The following is a 17,963-nucleotide window of genomic DNA, read 5'->3' as shown; positions in this document are numbered from 1 at the left end:
AGAATGTTAACTGAACTAGCACAGTGGTTCTCAACATTTCCAGTCTGCGACCCCCCAAAATCATCACCATATTTGAACTGGAGACCCCCCAAAATCATCATCATATTTGAACTGGAGACCCCCCAAAATCATCATCATATTTGAACTGGAGACCCCCCAAAATCATCATCATATTTGAACTGGAGACCCCCCAAAATCATCATGAACTGGACACCCCCCTAAATCATCATCATATTTGAACTGGAGACCCCCCAACATACATTAATCTTATTTGAACTGGACCCCCCCCAAAATACATTAATCTTATTTGAACTGGGGACCCCCCAAAATACATTAATCTTATTTGAACTGGGGACCCCCCAAAATACATTAATCTTATTTGAACTGGGGACCACCCACCCTGACAAGCACTTGGAATTATAGGAGTTGATTCATTGTCTCCACCAGGCCGAAGGCATGGGGAGAGAGTATGTTTTGCACTCCGTCCATGTGTCCGTCCGTCCTTCCGTCCGTCCGTTACCAGCTAATCTCCGGCACCGTTAACCCGGTCGATGCCAAACTTTGCACACACACTCCCTGGATGCCAACGATGAACCTCTGCCCACATTTTCCAGAACGGCCTGTTATAGCACCACCATGAGGCAGCTTTTCACATTTTTTACCTAAAACTGCACCGATCTGCGTGAAACGTTGCATGCACACTCCCTAGAGGCCAAGGACAAACCTTTGACCTGCATTTTCCGCATCTGCCTTTTATAGCGCCACCAGGAGGCCGACTTTTGTAAAACACATTTTTTTATATTACTCCTCCAGATTCTGTCCAAAAATCTCACAAATCGTTACACAGTATCTCTATGGTCATGTGCTCAAGTCGGATCTGTCCGATATTTCATATTCCATCCTAATTGGCTATAATTGGCTTTCACAGTTTGCCCCGTTTTGAACAAAAGCCTCAAATCATGAACGCAGCATGCAATTTACGTGAAATCTTTCACACATTTTCTTACTAGGCTGAGGAATATATCCCACCCTTTTCACATTAGCCTGTTATAGCACCACCAACAGGTTGATTTGTGTTCCTCAACAAAATGAAGAAAACTGTTGCAAAAAACAAACATGTTTATATTACTCCTAAACATTTTGCCAAACATCTCACACAGTCCTATCCTCCTGGTGGAGACCTGTGCCCAGAAGGGCACTTTTTCTAGTTACATTTTGTTTGACTCTGTTCCACAGAAAGATATATTTATTTTCACAATGTTTGCCTCTTATATCTTTCTTTCTTTCTTTCTTTCTTTCTTTCTTTCTTTCTTTCTTTCTTTCTTTCTTTCTCTTTCTTTCTTTCTTTTTCTTTAGAATCTGCATCAGTGGGGATCTCCCCCAAATCACATGGGGGCCCCCGTCAGGGTCACCACCCACAGGTTAAGAACCACTGAACTGGCTCCACTAATTCAGTTGTCTCTTAGCTCTGTGTAGTGTCTGTCTCCTCCACTGACCAGAAGCTCCCCAAGGAGGAGCATCACACTCATACTAATACTCCTACTGCGCTCCACTTGACTCATCTGTGAGATTATATGAACTCATGGCGGTGAGATAAATCACCCAAAACTGCACGTTTCCTTCTGACTGGGGAGAGGAGTTTAACAACGTGCGATAAGTAGAATGAAGGGAGGGCGTCATCCGTCATGTAAAATGAATTAATGAACGCATCTGTCAGGGGAACCATGAGGAAACGCTATGGGGGGGACAATCATTTATCTGCCGACTGTAACCCCTCGATAGAGCTATAATTCAATGCATTTGAAGGGAATACATTTGTAGTACCCCCCCAAATCGGAAACGATAGACCAACATCACTCACTCACTCATTGAAAAGTGTGAGTGCAGAGCATGTTTTAGGATACGGACAAAACCGCTACAACCACAGGACAAGTGTTATTCATTACCCCAGACACATCACTGACAGGTTTAGAAGGAATGCAATGGAAGGAGGGACAGAGGCAACGTGACAAATTAAGAAACAACACAATGACTCAGTGCGTCGTGGTCTCTCGTCTTGACCATGACTCCCCATAAGACTGCAGTGGCGTAAAACATCATAATAGTTCCACAAGATGGCTGGTTTACCAGGGGAAGGTCACAAACATTAGAGTGCTTTCCCTGGAACCCCACATGTGCCTATAGTTCTGGGCTGTTTAAAAGTGTTTATAAGTGTCAATTAGAAAGAAGGAAACATCAACAAATGACATTTGCCAGATAAAGACCTAAACCTAAAGGGTCGAAATGTCCACTGGAGCTCTAGAAACAAGTGTGTGGATGCTCCTTCTTTCTGTTTAATGTCCACTGGATCTCTAGAAACCAGTGTGTGGATGCTCCTTCTTTCTGTTTAATGTCCACTGGATCTCTAGAAACAAGTGTGTGGATGCTCCTTCTTTCTGTTTAATGTCCACTGGATCTCTAGAAACCAGTGTGTGGATGCTCCTTCTTTCTGTTTAATGTCCACTGGATCTCTAGAAACCAGTGTGTGGATGCTCCTTCTTTCTGTTTAATGTCCACTGGATCTCTAGAAACCAGTGTGTGGATGCTCCTTCTTTCTTTATAAGTGGTGCAACCACTTCCTTAAGTGACTGTGTGTGTGGGTGGGTGTGTGGGTGTGTGGGTGGCTGCGTCCGAGCACGAAAACAGCATGGTTGTTTTTCACCACCTGTGCGCAACCTAACACACACACAAACACACACGCACATATTAACTGTATATATGGTGATTTCGGGTGTGCCAGTACAGTACAGTGACAGTACAGTACAGTACAGTAAAGTAGAGGGACCCCCACACGGTAACTTTGTCATTTCTCAACCGTTTTGGACGCGGGGCGGCTCGCCGGAATCGGGACGGCACCCTGGGTGCGTTCCTGTGGGTCTGGAACTCCCCCCCCCCCCCCCCACGGGGACCCCCACGCGGAGTAGCACCACTTACTTCACACAGGTGTGATTTTGATGTTTGCCTTGATGCCTTGAAGTCCAGCACCTGGCCAAAATACAGGCAAAAGATGTGCACACAATCAAGTGTCAATTGGAAGGTGTTAAAGCTGTATAGCATCCATGAAACCGGTGGTCTGTGTGAGGGAGAACCACACCAACATCCATGTGCCTTTGAGCAAGGCAAAGTCAGGCACCCAAAACGATGGGCTGTATGCCTCGTAACTTAAGGAAAAGGAGCAAATGACTGCTAAGAAGGCTTTGAAGCTGTTAGAGGTTGTCTTGCTCAGGGACATTTCTACATGCAGACTGGGTGAGCCAGGGGTCGAACCGTCAACCTTACAATTCACAGACAGCCCCTCTACCCACTCAGCTATAGCCACCCGTAGCCAACAGGGCTAATACCAAGGTTAGATCGGACAGCCCTACAGTTAGATGTGTCCGCGTCCTTGCCTTGTTGACGAAGCAAGGCAGCAGTAACAAATAGTACGCAAGCTCAGCAGAACTCTTTGTTATAAATAAATGCATAAATGTTTAACCTATTCAGGACGGGAACCCCTTTTGGTGTTTTAAGCATTGAAAAATAGCAGATCTACAAGCTCATAGCGAGGCCCCGAGTGCCGTGCTACGAGCTTGTACTGTAGATCTGCTATGTTTGAGTTTTTAACTCAAATCTTTGATTCTGGGGGAAGGGGGGGGGGATTTGGGTCGGCATTATGTCTGTTTATGAGTGTAGTTATGAAGCATTATGAATGCAAATGTGGGCTTCATAGAAAGTGTTACGGACATTTCTTTAGAATCGGCCTGAGGTCTAAATGGGTTAAAGATGTAGTCACACATAATGCATAGCGGAGACCCCCCTCCCCCCCCCCCCCTGATGAGGTGTGGGTCTCCAAGCTGTCTCACGATGAGAAACACCTTGAGCCACACATAAATGACTGCAACTGTAAACCAACAGAAATATCTGCAACTTCAGTAGCACACCAGGGACAAAAAAACAGCTGATAGATGTTTATCTTTGAAATTAAATCCATTTAACATGAGGGCAGATTGTAGGCGTAGGAAATAACAAAAGGCTCTGTGTGCAGGTAAGTGTGTGCGTGTGTGTGTGTGTGTGTGTGTGTGCGTACATGCATGTATATGTGTGTGTGTAATCTAAATTCTCTTGCCTTGGGGGGAAATATATGTTGTTCTACAACACACTCACACACACGCGCCCACCCACACACGCGCCCACACACACGCGTCCACACACACGCGCCCACACACACGCACACACACACACACACACACACACACGCACACGCACACACACACACACACACACACACACACACACACACACACACACACACACACACACACACACACACACAAAAGTTGCAGAGTGCCTTTTGTTGCTTGATAATTGTTTCCAGGCAAAACAGTATTTTGTTAGCATCGACAGCTGACCCATAACCATGAATCAATGAGATGGTAATGGAGCCACCGAGACCAAGCACAAACCCCATATTGTGGCTGAAATGTGTCACACAGACAGACAGACAGACAGACAGACAGACAGACAGACAGACAGACAGACAGACAGACAGACGCACGCACGCACGCACGCACAGACACAAGCACACACATGTGTGCACACACTCTTTTTTAATGTTTTTTTTTATGGCTTTTGCCTTTATTTTATATACAGGTATATATATTTTGTATGGAGGGACAGACAGTAGGTTGACAGGAAATGGGGAGAGAGATGGGGGGGTGACATGAAGTAAAGGCCGTCGGGCTCGGGAGTCGAACCCACGGCATACTGCCAGACTGGATTACCAGCCAAGGTGCCTGGACCGCTGAGCCACGGCCCAGGCCCGTGCACACACTCTTACCAAACTTCTGCACTCTATCAATTTATTTTTCTATTATTTTCTGATTCTATCCTTTTCACCATCTCTTCCTCTCAATTCCTCTCACATTCTCCCTCGGTATCTGCCTCTCTTTCTCTCACTCTTTCTCTCTTAACAAATACTGGGTCCAGGGTTGCAATTCCTCTTATGGACATCACATTAACCGACTGAGACCTCAGGCCAGATTCTACAAATGTCTTCTAAAATCATGATAGTTTTCTGAAAAACCTGTTTCTATATCAGTGATTCTCAAACTATTTCATGTAAAGGAGCCCCAAAATGATATTGTAATTGGCCGCCAAATCCCCTACCCGAAGAAAAGATATGAGTTAAAACATTCGCTGTGAAAGAATATACAGTACCTGCATATTCACAGATTTGTACACATTTTCAAGATTTTTCAACAGCTAAAGTATAAAAAAAACATACTCTCCCCATGCCTTTGGCCTGGAGGAGACAATAATGGTTAAAGTGGTGCAAAGCTACGGCGACACAGATACGTTCCAGGTCTAAAAGGGCTAAAAACATGCTATATGAAATGACTTCTTCTATAGGCGGAACAAACAAACTAATACAAGTGAAATTGAATTAGCTCTCCGTCGGCACTCACCCATAATCATCCCTCCCCCTCCCCCCTCGCCCACAGAAACCAACGGGGATAAATAATCACCGCTGTTCTAATTAATAAATGCATCATCCTTAACGAGGTGGGCTCGTTAGGCATGATGGCGATTGCTACCGCTCTTGTTTTTTCTTACCCTACCAAACTTAATTTCCACCTCTGAAGCATGCTAATTGCTCTCCCTGCTTGGTAAACAACAAGAAACTTTTCTCATTTGCAGGCGGAGAGAAGGGTGAATGTATATGGCTATTGATCGCGGGGGGAAAACGAGATTGCCCCCGGCTGGGCAGGGACCAATGACTTGTTGTTGGCAGTGGCAGTGGTGGAAAGTAACTAAGTACATTTACTTAAGTACCGTACTTAAGTACAGTTTTGAGGTATTTGTACTTTACTTGAGTATGTCAAATTTTCAGTACTTTTACTCCACTACATTACAGAGACAAATATTGTACTTTTACTACACAATATTTATTTGACAGCTTTAGTTACTAGTTACTTTGTACATTTTGATTATTATTAAAAAGAACATAGGTTAACCACATCAGCCCTAGATACATTTCGGCCATTTGAAAATAGCCGATCTACAAGTTCTCAATGTGTCTCACCGTGACACATTGTGAGCATGTAGATCTGATCATTTCAAATGATTTTTATACATTTGAAAACTTGTGAAATGGGACATTCTGCTTAATGAGTACTTTTATTTTGGTACTTTAAGTACATGTTGATCCAACACTTTCATACTTTTACTAAAGTAATTGTTTAATTGGGGACTTGTACTTCTACTGCTTGTAAATGTGTTGTTGGCAGTGGACACAGGGTACTGAGTCGCTGAACTGAGATGACTTTGGCTACACTCTCAATGGACAGAGAGGAGGAAAGGACTGTTTTATAAACAGTTCATTCTGCCATAATATTTCTTGTTTTAAAACAGATGAGATTTACAGTAGCTCATTCCATCTTTTTGACGCTAGCCAGACTATTGGAATTATACTAGCAGGCTTCTTAGGGGAGCTGCGAGCAAGAAGGGTTTCGAAACTGTAAAATCCTGTTCATTAAATTCTGAAAGTGTACAAATGGACCCAAAAGTGTCAAGTTTTATAAACCGTGTAGAAAATATGGTCCAATACGACAAGTCTCTGCAGGGTTATTTTTGACGGAACTGGCTGAATTTGCAGACTTGAGGCTGCAATATACTTTTTGCCAACACAAAGATTGGTGAGGAATTCAACGTGCTCATGATTTATTGTTGTTTTATTTACTGCTAGAAAAGTACTGTGGATAGTTTGAAAACAATGACCCACCTTTCTCACCCGGGAGAGAGGATCAATAATACAGTCAATAATACAGAGAGAAATGGCAAAATAGGTATAAAGACTATATACAGTGGTGATCGGTTTAATCAAGCCTCAAAAAGATGGAATATTTCTATATTCAAGATCTCTGATATCTAAATGATATGCTCAACAGAGTAGCGATGCATACCAGATTTGAGTATTCAAAAATTCAAAGAGCTTGGGCTGTTGAAAGCAAATAGATGGCCACTTCCATGTAGTCTTCATGGGTTGGCGATACTGTAAACTGTAAAGATGATGATTTTTTAAATCCTGAACTCCCCAATAAGGCGTGATTCAGAGTATAAACCCTCTATATATACTTAGTCGACCAGGGCCCAGCCCAGGTGTCTTTGACTATGACACTCCTTTTTCCTTAGATGTCTACACCAAATCACTGAAAAAAGCTGATTTACGTAGGCGCTACAAGCTCACGTGTCGCAAGTTTGCAGATCTGCTGTGTTTTTCCAGAATGTTCGCCTGTAATAACATGCCAAAATAGAGTTGCTAGGGTCCAAATGGTTAACTTTTAAAATGATCACCCACTACTAAAACAAAACAAAGTAGAGCAAATTGAGATACGGTAGGCAATGCCTAGGAAATAATTTAAGGAGACTGCCTCGTGCACAGGTGAAATAAACCAGATCTGTAAGAATTATAATTGTGATTTATTTTAATTTTTTTCTTTTCTTGCGGGATTGAAAAACAGCCGCCACGGAGAGACATCAACAGTAGGAGTAAAAGCAAAAAAAATAACTTCCTTCTGCATCTGATACTCAGTCAAAAGGTGGATGGTGTCATAACCTATCAGCTCCCTGTCTACAGGGAAACATTACCAATCAAAGGGCATCGCGTGGTAGTCAGATGAAAGCCTTTGATAAATCAGCTGCGGATCCAAGAAAAACATGCAGAGCGTGAACACAGAGCTGATAGCAGGGAATAACGAACCACACACACACTTGCACAACTAAACACATTGCGATCACTGTCATTTTTTTATGTTAAATAACAAAATGTGATGGTGCGTGTGACGCGCGCACACACGCGCACACACACACACACACACACACACACACACACACACACACACACACACACACACACACACACACACACACACACACACACACACACACACACACACACACACACACACCCCTTTGGATCTTGACACAGATCAACACAGACATCTAGCCATTAATTCCCTATTTGCGGGAGAAACAAAGATGAAACCTCTGCAGAGAATAACACGATCTGTTCTGACAGACTACTGATGAAACCAGACGGAGAAAACTGTTCAAACTTAAAACAATTGCTGTACTGGCTAACTATATACAAAACAAGTTCTTCTGCAAGTACAGCTCCCTTAAGGCCCGCGCGCACAGCAGTGAGAAGAATATTGTAAAGCAGCATAGCAGCATAGTACTACTACTATACTACTCATACTCTATGAGTTCTTGCACACATACTTTGAAATTGTGTCAAGAGTGGTGTCAAGTGGGTTATTTGTCTATGGGAGCCGGCAACTACTGGCGACAGCACGGCGACCACGTGTAAAGAGTGGTTGTGACAGTGGGTAATTATGGTACAGAAGGAATGGGACAGAGGACTGGCGGGAGCTCCTCACTGGCAGGTATAGGCCAGTAGGACAGAGGACTGGCGGGAGCTCCTCACTGGCAGGTATAGGCCAGTAGGACAGAGGACTGGCGGGAGCTCCTCACTGGCAGGTATAGGCCAGTAGGACAGAGGACTGGCGGGAGCTCCTCACTGGCAGGTATAGGCCAGTAGGACAGAGGACTGGCGGGAGCTCCTCACTGGCAGGTATAGGCCAGTAGGACAGAGGACTGGCGGGAGCTCCTCACTGGCAGGTATAGGCCAGTAGGACAGAGGACTGGCGGGAGCTCCTCACTGGCAGGTATAGGCCAGTAGGACAGAGGACTGGCGGGAGCTCCTCACTGGCAGGTATAGGCCAGTAGGACAGAGGACTGGCGGGAGCTCCTCACTGGCACGTATAGGCCATACAGCAGCAGGGAGCTTCTCACTGGCAGGTATAGGCCAGTAGGAGGAGCAGGGAGCTCCTCACTGGCAGGTATAGGCCAGTAGGATACAGCAGCAGGGAGCTCCTCACTGGCAGGTATAGGCCAGTAGGATACAGCAGCAGGGAGCTCCTCACTGGCAGGTATAGGCCAGTAGGATGCAGCAGCAGGGAGCTCCTCACTGGAGGTATAGGCCAGTAGGATACAGCAGCAGGGAGCTCCTCACTGGCAGGTACAGGCCAGTAGGATGCAGCAGCAGGGAGCTCCTCACTGGCAGGTATAGGCCAGTAGGATACAGCAGCAGGGAGCTCCTCACTGGCAGGTATAGGCCAGTAGGATACAGCAGCAGGGAGCTCCTCACTGGCAGGTATAGGCCATACAGCAGCAGGGAGCTCCTCACTGGCAGGTATAGACCAGTAGGATACAGCAGCAGGGAGCTCCTCACTGGCAGGTATAGGCCAGTAGGATACAGCAGCAGGGAGCTCCTCACTGGCAGGTATAGGCCAGTAGGATACAGCAGCAAGGAGCTCCTCACTGGCAGGTATAGGCCAGTAGGATACAGCAGCAGGGAGCTCCTCACTGGCAGGTATAGGCCAGTAGGATACAGCAGCAGTGGCAACACAGGAATGTGTAGGGAGGAATAAATTGGCATAAGGTCTAAATTTGGGTAAAATAAATCATTCTGAATAATTCTAAATTAAATCACACCATGCTTTAGGTGTACAATTCAAAACAGCCTTCAGTGGCTGGGATGAATCCTCTATTGAATTCTTACCCTACGTTTTAACAGTGGGCGAACATCGGCGACTCTGGGCGATAAAAATCGACTAGTGGGCGTTCCTGCTGTATGTAATGTAAACGTGTCACTGTACCGCGTGGAGGCCGGGTAAACAAAGCAACACATGAATTTGATTGGCTATTGCCGGACGATGTCGTCCAAAAGATGAAATATTTTCATGTTTTTTAACGACGTTCCTCTGCCCACATTTCGACTATCGCCTCTTCGCCTGCTGTCGCCAGTAGTTGCCGGCTCCCATAGACAAATAACCCACTTCCGGAAAATACGCCCGGCTGAAAGGCAGTATGTTTAAGTACAGCAGTATATTCACACTGCTAGCAAATTAGCAACCACTGTAGCTACTGTGACACTATCTGACTGATACGGTGTATGCAGTGCCAAGTGCTGCACTGGCAAAACAAAGCAATGCTTAAAGTGTGTGTGTGTGTGTGCGTGCGTGCGTGCGTGCGTGCGTGCGTGCGTGCGTGCGTGCGTGCGTGCGTGCGTGCGTACGTGTGTGCGCTCCTTCCTTACTCTGTGTGTGTCATTCTCTGGTCCTCTGCGTCGTGGGTCCAGTTCTTCATAAGCCGGCGCCATCCCCTCTCTCCTGGCCTGCTGGTATTCCCTTCGGAGCTGCTGGATCCTATCCACACCGCTGTATGTGAGCACGCACATACACACACAGACAGACACACGCGCGCGCGCGCGAACACACACAAAGGAACACACACACAGGCGAGGCAAGGAGACAAGGAAAACAAACAGAAGTACACCATAAGCTTAAGAAACATGTATTAAATGCTTCTCATTCATAAACATTTAAGCACCATCAGTGCAAAAGCTTCGGAAATCTTTCATGAATATAGAGAATCTTTCCATCAATTACTTTTTCATAATCCATAATATTTTCCATAATCAGAGAGCTGGGGATGAGTCGGTCTGCAAATTCAATCGGTTGATCTCAAATAACCCTACCTAAAGCAGAGATTTGTCTTATAGGAATCATATAGGAACCAATGTACCTGAAAAGATCCATTTGAACACCCAGAGTTCAAATAATGCTCCGGGTTTTACAGTGCAGAAACCAGTGGTGGAAAGTACATTTAATGAGTAAATAGTACTTTACTTGAGTATTTCCAATTTCCAGTAGGCCTACTTCTACTCCACTATATCTCAGAGGCAAATATTGTACTTTTACTCCAATACAATTATTTGAGGACTTTTTCCATCAATGGCAGAAGCCCACCACTCACTCACTCACTCAGCCCAGTCACATCATTTCCACAATGATATGAAGAGCTTTGAGAATTCTGCCTGACACCGGCCACCAATCAGGTGGCTTATCTGATGGCGAGCCAGCCAATAGGATCTGTCTATTTTTCAAACTGAGCCATTTCTCTGGCATTGACCCATGGAAGTCTGAATGGAGAGATAACGATTTGACAGACGCACCTGCGTGCGCACACACAGGCACACTCCCGCGGGAAATAAATATTCAAGACAGACATATACAGTGTACAGTCATATACAAATATATACACTTTCTGAAACTATTTGCATGCAAAATGCTCACACACAAATCTTCCAATACACACATTTTCAAAGCAATACACACTTGCATGGATTCAGGTACAGAAGCGCGCGCGCGCTTCTGTACGCGCGCGCGCGCACACACACACACACACACACACACACACACACACACACACACACACACACACACACACACACACACACACACACACACACACACACACACACACACACACACACACACACACACACACACACACACACACACACACACACACACACACAGATCAATCTTCTGCTGCTTATGGCTGCACATCTATCCATTTATCCATCTTCCTCTCTCCAGCAAGAGGAAAAGACAAAACAACGTCATCAATCTTTGATGAATATTCTCTCCCTCTGTCAAGACAGTCAAACTAAATATACCCAAGCTGGGCCATCTCTCCCTCTCCATCGCACGCACGCACGTACGCACGCACGCACGCACGCACGCACGCACGCACGCACGCACGCACGCACGCACGCACGCACGCACGCACGCACGCACGCACGCACGGCATCATATGATGGTCTCTATCGGGTGGAAACCTCATACTGTATGCCCAAAACTGTGACTGTTCCAGGATTCAAATTCAAATAAATATCGTGTCGCGTTTCGAGCTCGCAGATCTGCTACTTTTGATACTTTTGTGTGACGCTGTAGTATGATCTAGTAGTAGGGCGTTAATTTATGAAAAAAAAAAACACAAACGTTTATAATATGGACTGTAGATAAGAGGTTTCTGAGCGACAGTATAGATGCTTACATTCACAGCCCCTGCATACATTCACCTCCTCAGTATAGATGCTTACATTCACAGCCCTGCATACATTCACCTCCTCAGTATAGATGCTTACATTCACAGCCCTGCATACATTCACCTCCTCAGTATAGATGCTTACATTCACAGCCCCTGCATACATTCACCTCCTCAGTATAGATGCTTACATTCACAGCCCTGCATACATTCACCTCCTCATTTTATACTAGGTCAATTTATATTATCCTGGTTTATATCGTGGTAAACTATTTTCGCAATGTAACGGCGTCATACGATGGCGTATAAATTACACATTTTCGCTCCTAATCTCTTCCCACTGTACATCCCTGCATCCCTCCATCGCCCACTCTTTATCTTGGCCTTCCTGGGCCTTACGCGCACGCGCACACGCACACGCACACGCACACACGCACACGCACACACTTTTTACCGAAGCCACGAGTAAACAATTGGATGTGATGGAGAGGGTGGTCGTCACACTAGTTTACGTGTTAAAAATACCCTTCCCCTGGTATGTCTTAATGTTCAGCATGTGACCCAGACCCACTGCTGGGCACATTATGCATACAGTGTGTGTGTATGTGGGATAGTTTCACCATGGTTGTAAATCCCCATTAACTCATTAAAACGCATCAGTGTCATTTTATTTTAGATTTTGGCATTACTGTAGCTACTAACACCACTAATTCCTCCAGCGCTATGGCGCTTGAGTGCCAGCCGGATGCAATGAGCTTTTATTCTGAAGCGTTCCACTTTCCCTTTCACCAAAAAGTATAGGAAGCGAAATCCGCTTCCTGGAAGTCCACGCTAATAAACTTCTAATTTCTCTTTAGAAGCGTTAATATTGTAACCGCGATGCAGCATATAGTCAGAAATGAGCCCGAAGGTCTGTGTTATGATTAGGGATGGGTATCGTTAGGACTTTTGTGAGTCTGGTACCGATTCCGGTTCTGCTTATCGATTCCGGTTCTTAACGGTTCCAAAATGGTATAAAATAACTTAAATATATGTATATTTTTAAAAAGCTCATTGTCAATTTAAGACATAATAGTCCTCTCCTTTATTCAACAGTTGAACCATTTGTGGATAATATAGTGAGCTATGTTTTCCTTATTTTAAATATAATATATCTATTCTGTAGGCTACTTCTCTTACTACTGACAACAACACATAAAAGCATGTCTGAGATCTGAGAGCAGCGCACACACACACACACACGTATGTGAGCGTTTTTTTCCTTCTGAATGGCCATTTTGGTCTTCACGCGCACGTGCGTGAAGACTGACTACCAAAATGGCCATTCAGAAGGAACGCGCGCGCGCACACACACACACACACACACACACACACACACACACACACACACACACACACACACACACACACACACACACACACACACACACACACACACACACACACACACACACACACACACACACACACACACACACACACACACACACACAAGCCAATGGAGGAACAGATTAGATTAAAACAAAGAACACTTAGTTTGGTCTTCGTTTAAACCTCATTAGGGGGCCTGTGTGTGTGTGCGCATGTGCGCATGTGTGCATGCATGTGTAGTATGTGTCTGTTTGTCTGGCTGTCAAGAGTGCCAGACATTCCACAGGAATGATTGGGTGGGAAAGAACCCAGCGTCGCTGCGTCAGGCCATACTATACACACACCAGTGACATGCTAATGGCACATTGGCGACACGCAAGCTAGCAATATTTTACAGCTGCTAGTTTGCTGCAGCAGATTAACGTGCAGGCTCGCAGTTGCTTTGATTCATTACTTTTCTAAAAATTCAGAATTCAGAAGAGGAGCCCTCTTTGCCTTATTTTCCCCCCAGGCACCCAGACAAATTAAAGCCCATTTTCTTATCTAAAAAGCTCCTCCAAAATACAGAAGAGATGGCACCAGATCACCCAATTCGCCACTTTCACTTCTAACTCTTGAAGCCCTGGTGATAAATAGCTGCTAAAACCTCGTTTGGATTTCATTTCAAGGCGTCAGGCCCCATTGAAAAACTTTCATTCCCTCTTGACAATGAATAACTAGATCTTTGCGCACAGAGTGCTAGTATTTTTCAAGGTTAACATCACCCCTATTTTCATAAATACTGAGAAACATACGCGGTTTTCTATGACTGATATTTAACATTTGGTACAGTGGGGAAACCCCAGCTCTCCATATTAATTCCATTTTTCTCCCTCCGATTTTCACTCCATCCTCACGTTGTTCTCTCCATCCCTCTCCTCTCCTCGCAAACACAAAGCCCTGGAGCTCTGCGGATGAGGGGCTGTAATATCAGCAGAAACATTTCACATAAAACATATTACACTCTGCCTCACATCACCAACGGCATGGCTTCTCCATGTGGACTCTCTTTCTCTCTCTCTCTCTCTCTCATGCGTGCACGCACGCACGCACGCACGCACACGCACACACTTTACTCCGACTATCTCTATTCATCTTTCGCTTGCTTGCTCCTCTCCCTCTCTCTAACCCTCAACAAACAGTCTTTGCAACTCTTTCTTTGAAGACTTTCTCTCACTAAACAATCTCCCGTGTCCCTGCAGAGCCCCACACCACACGCCCTCCCACTCTACAAAGACATCACACTTATGCCTCTATACCCTACATCCCAAAACAATAGCAATGCACGAGCAGCGGAAAAGACATTAAAAAAAATGCACTGGCATTACAATCCCCAATCTCCAGCAGCCTTCCTCAGTACTGGGACATGCACACAGCAAAGGGCTTTGTGTTAACCCAAAACCCATTAAGTACTGAGGTCTTGCTGCCATATATCTTTGCTGTCGTGCAGAAAGGCCTAATTTTTAACTTTTTTCGTTTTTTCGTAAATGAATAGCTTCCACGTGTTTTATGCCATTGTTTTTCCCTGCGTAATACGCTAAACCTGCTATTTACATGTTTTATTCCATTGTCTTTCCCTGAGTAACAAGCTAAACCCGCTATTTGTTTTATATGTTTAATTCGCCGTTTTGTAATGACTTTAATGAAAAACCGGCTTTGCCGCGGACAACGTGATGAGGCCGACACGTTATGATGACGTTATGAAAAATCTACCTATCCACTGGTTTGCAAGGGCTTCTGGGAAAATGAGTTCAATGGAAGTGAATGGGGGTTTACACTTGGATCTATCCGCCCTTACTGTTTGTTGTTCTTCTGCATCACGACGGTGGATAATCTTTCGGCTAGGCAACAAACCATGGGACTATTTTCAGGGGGATTTTCATGGATCAAAGGCGCAAATACTTTGGCGTATGCTCCAAAGGTAATTAAACAATATCAGCAGTGACCGTGACTTGTTATATTAGGCTATAACGCACGGAATGTGTTAATGCCTTACTTGATCATACTACAGTATCAAAAAAAGTATCAAAAATATTATATCTGCAAGCTCGAAACGCGGTTCGAAAGCAAAAAAAAAAATCTAAAACGGCACAAATGTCCAGGTTTAAATGGGTTAAATGACCTCTGAGAGTTTCATTAACGCTGAAGGTTTTTTGCTGCGTACCTCCCCAATGACAACACGCCGTATTCAGGCAGAACATAATGTAACGTGATGAGGCACTGTTTTATATTCTAATGCACTCACGCTGTCTCTCTGCACACTTCAGTTCTAACAAAGTGTATGTGTGTGTGTGTGTGTGTGTGTGTGTGTGTGTGTGCGCGTGCGCGTGCACGCGTGCGTGCGTGCGTGCATTATATGTCAGAGCGTATATACTGTTGTAGGTGCATCCAGCCAGAGAAGGCTGTGTCAGCGATACAGTACCAAACAACACAAAGTGTCTTGGGAGAGAGGAGTAAAAGCAGAGAGGAGCAGTTAGGGCATCAGACCTTACAAACACCTGACAGTCTAAAGCGCATCGCTCCTCCCATTATTCTATTTTGCCGAACTGTCGTTCAGTTTCAGTGTGTTCATTCGGTTTAAAGGTATTAAACTCATTAACTGCAGGGGTCCCCTTCCAGTACTTGGGCCTCTACGTTTTCATGGCCGATCGACAAGCTCACAACGAGTCACATTGTGGGCTTGCAAGTCTGCTATTAATGTTTGCTTCAATGAGTTGGAGGGTTTTTATCTCCAATATCTACCTTGGGATCGCGCAGGGTGAAGTTACTAATGTTGCTCTGGAGAGGGAAATCTGGAGCTCTCTTGTGAAGCTGTTGCCCCCGCGACCCGACTACGGATAAGCGGTTGAAGATGGATGTTCGCTTCAGAATATGGACGCTGTAGTTCATGTCGGTTAAAGTACCGACCGAATGAATACGCTAACTTACCAGGTCGCCACCTTTTCAGCTTGAAAACAGACACGGTAAAATAAGCACCGCCAACCAGGCACGCCGACAGGAATTATGGGCAGGGGACATTTTATATTCGACAAAAAGCATGACAACGGTTAGCTCTATGGAACCTCTCCCCCTGCTATATAGTATAGGTCCGAGATGAGGTCAAGACCGGCAAATATTTTCCACGATGCACAATCCTTACCTTTTTCTGCACATCATGCAATAGCGGGCAATACATATTATTTTCATAAGAGCCTGCCTGTGAGGCCCATAGGGCAGGAGCCTATGTCCTGTTTCTGTAGCGTGAGGCAGCTTGATGTACAAGTACACCCACATGACGCTAGTATGTCGTAGGGACTTACCCCCAATCCAACCCTTGATGCTGAGTGCCAAGCAGGGAGGCACTGGGTCCCATTTTTGGTATGACCCGGCCGGGGATCGAAGCCTAGCCTTCTAGTCTCAGGACAGACACTCTAAGTTGGTGGGAAGGAATATACCATACTGTACCATCCCACACCCAACCCATTGTGGCACCACTAATAATGCTACATTTTCCATTTCTTTCTTAATTAGCCCCACGAGTGAGAATGCAAGGCTCTAAGGATAGAACAGTTGATTGGTTCAAAAGACGTTGGTCCCTTTGCATGGGTGTACGGAGCAGCGTAGCCTCTAGGGGCCGCTAGTGGGTCTCTTAGCATCGTAGTTTAGCATTTCTCTGTTTGTGGTGTTTTATTTCTCCTCTGTGCTTTGTTCTGCTGTGTGTTGTTTGGTTTATTGCATTACATGTCAGACATGGGCTGTGTCGCCAGCAGTTCCCTATAGTAGTCTCTCTCTCTCTCTCTCTCCATTTCTTTGATAGACGGCCTGAGAGAACAGGGTGTTAAAATGTATACAGCATTCATCTCTGCGTGCACGACTATGTGCGTGCACCCACCCACACACACACACGCGCGCGCGCGTGCGTGCAAACTCTCTCTCGCTCTCACAAACAGCTACTTCATACGATTTATGTCCTAATGTAAAAAAAGGGGAGCGTGAGATGGAAGTAAAGTGAAAAAATGCTATAAACAAAGACATAACATGAACAGAGGCGTACACACTGGGACAACAATGGAACGCGTGCATGTATGCACGCACACACACACACACACACACACACACACACACACACACACACACACACACACACACACACACACACACGCTAGAGTGACCACAGACTGCGGTAGCTATTGATTAGCTCTTGGAGGAACAAGTGCTCCATAATAAAAGCGGTCTGGTATGACTTCACTGTTTAACTGCTTAGTGCTCAATTAAACAGCAATAGAACTGGAGTAGTCACAATACTATATGCAAGTATGATTCCTTAGCATCCTAATAAGTCAAATTAATCAGTTCATATTACAAAAAGAAAAAACTGAAATTAAGCCACTAATTCATCTTCATAACTGTTTTAACTTAATGTAGTAGACTACTCTAGACTACTCGCATTGCGACACGTTGTAAGCTTGTAGATCTGCAGACACGAGCGCAACCAAACGTAAAATTACTTGTCTTTTAGTTCTACTGGATATCTTCTCCACTAGTCCCGTCTAGTTTTTATTTGTTGACAAAATTGTCAATATATTTAGTCTTAGTTTTAG

At 44.9% G+C, this 17,963-nt stretch overlaps 1 protein-coding gene across 1 annotated transcript in view; it reads right to left on the bottom strand.

The window, feature by feature from the left end:
• The window catches only part of LOC306934899 (partitioning defective 3 homolog B-like), a 375,969-nt gene that overhangs the window by 92,422 nt on the left and 265,584 nt on the right, over positions 1-17,963 (bottom strand). Inside the window, exon 22 of the mRNA XM_079517709.1 lies at positions 10,178-10,298. Coding sequence (XP_079373835.1) covers positions 10,178-10,298 — 121 coding nt within the window. The remainder of the gene's footprint in view (positions 1-10,177; positions 10,299-17,963) is intronic.

This window comes from Electrona antarctica (assembly GCF_951216825.1).
Source record: "Electrona antarctica genome assembly, chromosome: 13".
In the NCBI taxonomy this organism is placed as follows: Eukaryota; Metazoa; Chordata; class Actinopteri; order Myctophiformes; family Myctophidae; genus Electrona; species Electrona antarctica.
Note: the sequence above shows the minus strand (reverse complement) of the source record. Positions and strands in the feature narration are given on the sequence as shown.